The following is a 3,170-nucleotide window of genomic DNA, read 5'->3' on the forward strand; positions in this document are numbered from 1 at the left end:
GTTGCGAGATTTGAGGTAAAATTTATTTAATTGTTATTTAAATTTTACACACACACGTAATTCAATCGATGAACGGTTGATACCCATACCATGGAAACGTTCCATGAAAAATTTTTAAACTTCCGCTGCACCGGGTATCAATCGTAATTGGTCTGGGAACTCGCCAGTTTTCCAACAAACCTCAAAACAACAGAAATAAAACCTAGACGAAGCTCCAGCTGGTCAACCACTGACTAGCCCCTCTTGGATCCACCCACCTCGTCCAATCGCAAACCTGCCCCATGGAATAGGGTGTCCAGAAACACAGAGTACAAGACGTGAGCATAAAACGCTCAGTACGAGAGTATGAGTGTACATGCATGCAAAGTGAACTCCCTATAAACTCGAGGTTAAGGATCAAATAACAGAGACAGACCGGGCCCTGGTATGTAGCACGTTGTGCCGTCGCTTCAGGAGGTGGCTCCCATACCATAATACCAGTGGATATGCCGGACCCAAATCGATGGAAGTCCAACCACTAACAGGATAGGGAAAAACCCTACTAACAGACATCTCGAAGGAGATAGCTCAGTATGCAAATGAATGCGGCATAAATCAATGACATATAAACCATGCAGTCACATAATACATGCATACTCAGTCAGGATATCTCGAACAGTACTTCCGTACCTCAAATCAGTGCGAGCTCTACCAACTCTAGGTCCACGCCTATAGTCTGCTCTACACTGCCAAAATGATACTACTATCATTATAGTGCTCTAAAATCCTTAACTAAACTATTGCATACTCCTAAATATTTATAGGAAGCAAAAGCTATACCTTCGTCTGTCGTTATCCCTTTGCTGTCGAGTGCCTCAAAACTAGGCCACAGCTCCGCTACGACGCCTGGACTGCTATGCCACTTTCGGATTCCCCACGGGATGCCTAGAATGCACTAGATCTAAACTCGAAGGCTAAGGAATCGAGAGAGAAGAGGTGAATGGTGCACTTCAAAAATGAGCTCGGCACCCCCTATTTATAGATGGCGATCGGAGCTTCCGAACTGCGATCGGAACGTCCGATCCTGCCATCGGAGCTTCCGAAGATCCTGATCTGCCACGTGTCAAAATATCACTTGTTGACTCCGGATAGGGGTGATCGCAGCTTCCGATCCTGATCGGAGCTTCCGATCTAGCCACACGTCATGCCTGACGTAATATGATCGGAGCTTCCGATCCTGATCGGAGCTTCCGATCCTGATCGGAGCTTCCGATCTCACCTTCAGAGCTTCCGATCCGTCCGATACTTAATTGGTTTAATTAACACAATTAATCTCTTAATTACCAATTTCGGGTACGGGGTACTACAACTCACAAGCCAAAGTTCAACAACTCAAAAACGGTTCGAAATCCCAAAAACCCAAACCGGCGGCATAACGGCTATAAATGAACAAACCGGAAACGTAGACAGCAATTCAACAACGATGCTAACTCATAACAATGCTAAGACAACAACAACAAGGCAAACCCATCAAATCTCAAAACTAGATTTTCGAAAATAGGCTTCCAAAAATCATAACAAATCCTAACGTCGCTCTATTTCAAAACCGACAGATAATAAACGATCAGAACTCTGCCAAGAACAACATACTCGAATCTTGAACGATTCTAACAACATCCAAAAACTAGAATGTATCTGATCGTAGAAAAACTTACGGTATAACGGAGCTCTCGTTGCTGTGATAGATAATCTGCCTTCAGAAATAAATTCTAACGGTCGGATCGAGCTCAGGGCAAAATCTGGAAGCTTGAAAACCAAAAGGGGCGTTGTTAATGGAGGGAATCGTGCAAGGGAAGGAGATGGAGGAATGGACCAAGTCAAACTAGAAAAGATAATATATTAAACTCCATATTTACACTTTAGCCCCTGAAATTTCCAAAATTTACAAAAAAAGACCCTGATAAATATCAAAACGGCCCTCGACTTCTGATAACTCTAATTATCTCAAATAAGCTCAATTAAGATAAAAATGGGGCGTTACACTAGAAGTATTCAAGAAATTGAACATAAACATCCCTTTCGCCGACGCATTGATGCAAATGCCCAGCTATGCTAAGTTCTTGAAGGAGATTCTCTCCAACAAGAGGAAATTGGAGGAGCATGCAATGATCAATCTAACAGAAAATTGTTCAGCACTAGTTCACAACAAGATCCCACCGAAGCAAAAAAGATCCAGTGAGTTTCTCTATCCCTTGTGTTATTAATGATGTGCAATTTCATAAAGCTTTGTGTGATTTAGGTGCTAGCATAAACTTAATGTCATATTCTGTTTTCAGGAAACTGAGCTTGGGAGAGCCGAAATCCACTAGGATGTCGTTGCAAATGGCGGACAGGTCTATCAAATATCCAAGAGGGATAATAGAGGATGTGTTGGTGAAAGTTGACAAATTCATCTTCCCGATGGATTTTGTGGTGCTTGATATGGAGGAAGACTTGGACATGCAACTTATTCTGGGAAGACATTTCCTGGCAACAGGAAAAGCACTCATCGATGTCCAAAAGGGAGAATTACTTCTGAGAGTGGGAGAGGAGAAAATCTCTTTTGATGTGTTTAATGCACTTAAATTTTCACAATGTAATGAACAGTGTATTCAAATAGATGTTGTGGACACACTTCTGTATGATTATGTGCAGGATACGTTTCAGGAACCATTAAAAGCTGCACTTGTATCTCCACCTCATGAGGATGAAATCAATGAAGGAATAGAAAAAGAAGACTGCTTACTTGAATGATAACCAGTCATGGTGAAAAGGTGGCAAGCTCAGACTAGAAGATCTTGATGACCGAAAGGATTTAGTTCTCCAGAAACCAAGTCTTGAAGAACCGCCAACTGTTGAATTAAAACCATTAACAGCCCATCTGAAATATTTATTTTTAGGTGAGAATGAAAATTTACCTGTCATAATTTCTTCTTCTTTGACAGGTGAGATGGAGGCCAGACTGCTGGATGTTCTCAAAAATCACAAGAGTGTGTTTTCTTGGAAGGTAGCAGATATCAAAGGCATTAATCCATCCATCTACATGCATAAAATCTTAATGGAAAAGAGCATCAACCCCTTGGTCCAACCATAGAGGAGATTAAATCCCAAGATGCAAGAAGTAGTGAAAGCTGAAACGATAAACCTTCTGG

At 41.7% G+C, this 3,170-nt stretch overlaps 1 protein-coding gene across 1 annotated transcript; it reads left to right on the plus strand.

Annotated features, from left to right (window-relative positions):
• The first annotated feature begins 2,072 nt into the window (after positions 1-2,072).
• On the plus strand, positions 2,073-2,772 carry LOC140877525 (uncharacterized). Its single transcript, XM_073281064.1, has 2 exons — positions 2,073-2,214; positions 2,279-2,772. The coding sequence occupies exons 1-2, from the start codon at positions 2,073-2,075 to the stop codon at positions 2,770-2,772; spliced, it is 636 nt and encodes a 211-aa protein (XP_073137165.1).
• The last annotated feature ends 398 nt before the right edge of the window (positions 2,773-3,170 follow it).

The sequence above is a fragment of the Henckelia pumila genome, chromosome 2 (assembly GCF_033568475.1).
Source record: "Henckelia pumila isolate YLH828 chromosome 2, ASM3356847v2, whole genome shotgun sequence".
In the NCBI taxonomy this organism is placed as follows: Eukaryota; Viridiplantae; Streptophyta; class Magnoliopsida; order Lamiales; family Gesneriaceae; genus Henckelia; species Henckelia pumila.

What these genes read in the sequence shown, in the direction of transcription:
- LOC140877525 (XM_073281064.1), top strand. Translation starts at nt 2,073, where the DNA reads ATGCAAATGCCCAGCTATGCTAAGTTCTTGAAGGAGATTCTCTCCAAC. An exon ending in ACCGAAGCAAAAAAGATCCA is followed by an intron (nt 2,215 to 2,278) that starts GTGAGTTTCTCT and finishes TGTGTGATTTAG; the next exon opens with GTGCTAGCATAAACTTAATG.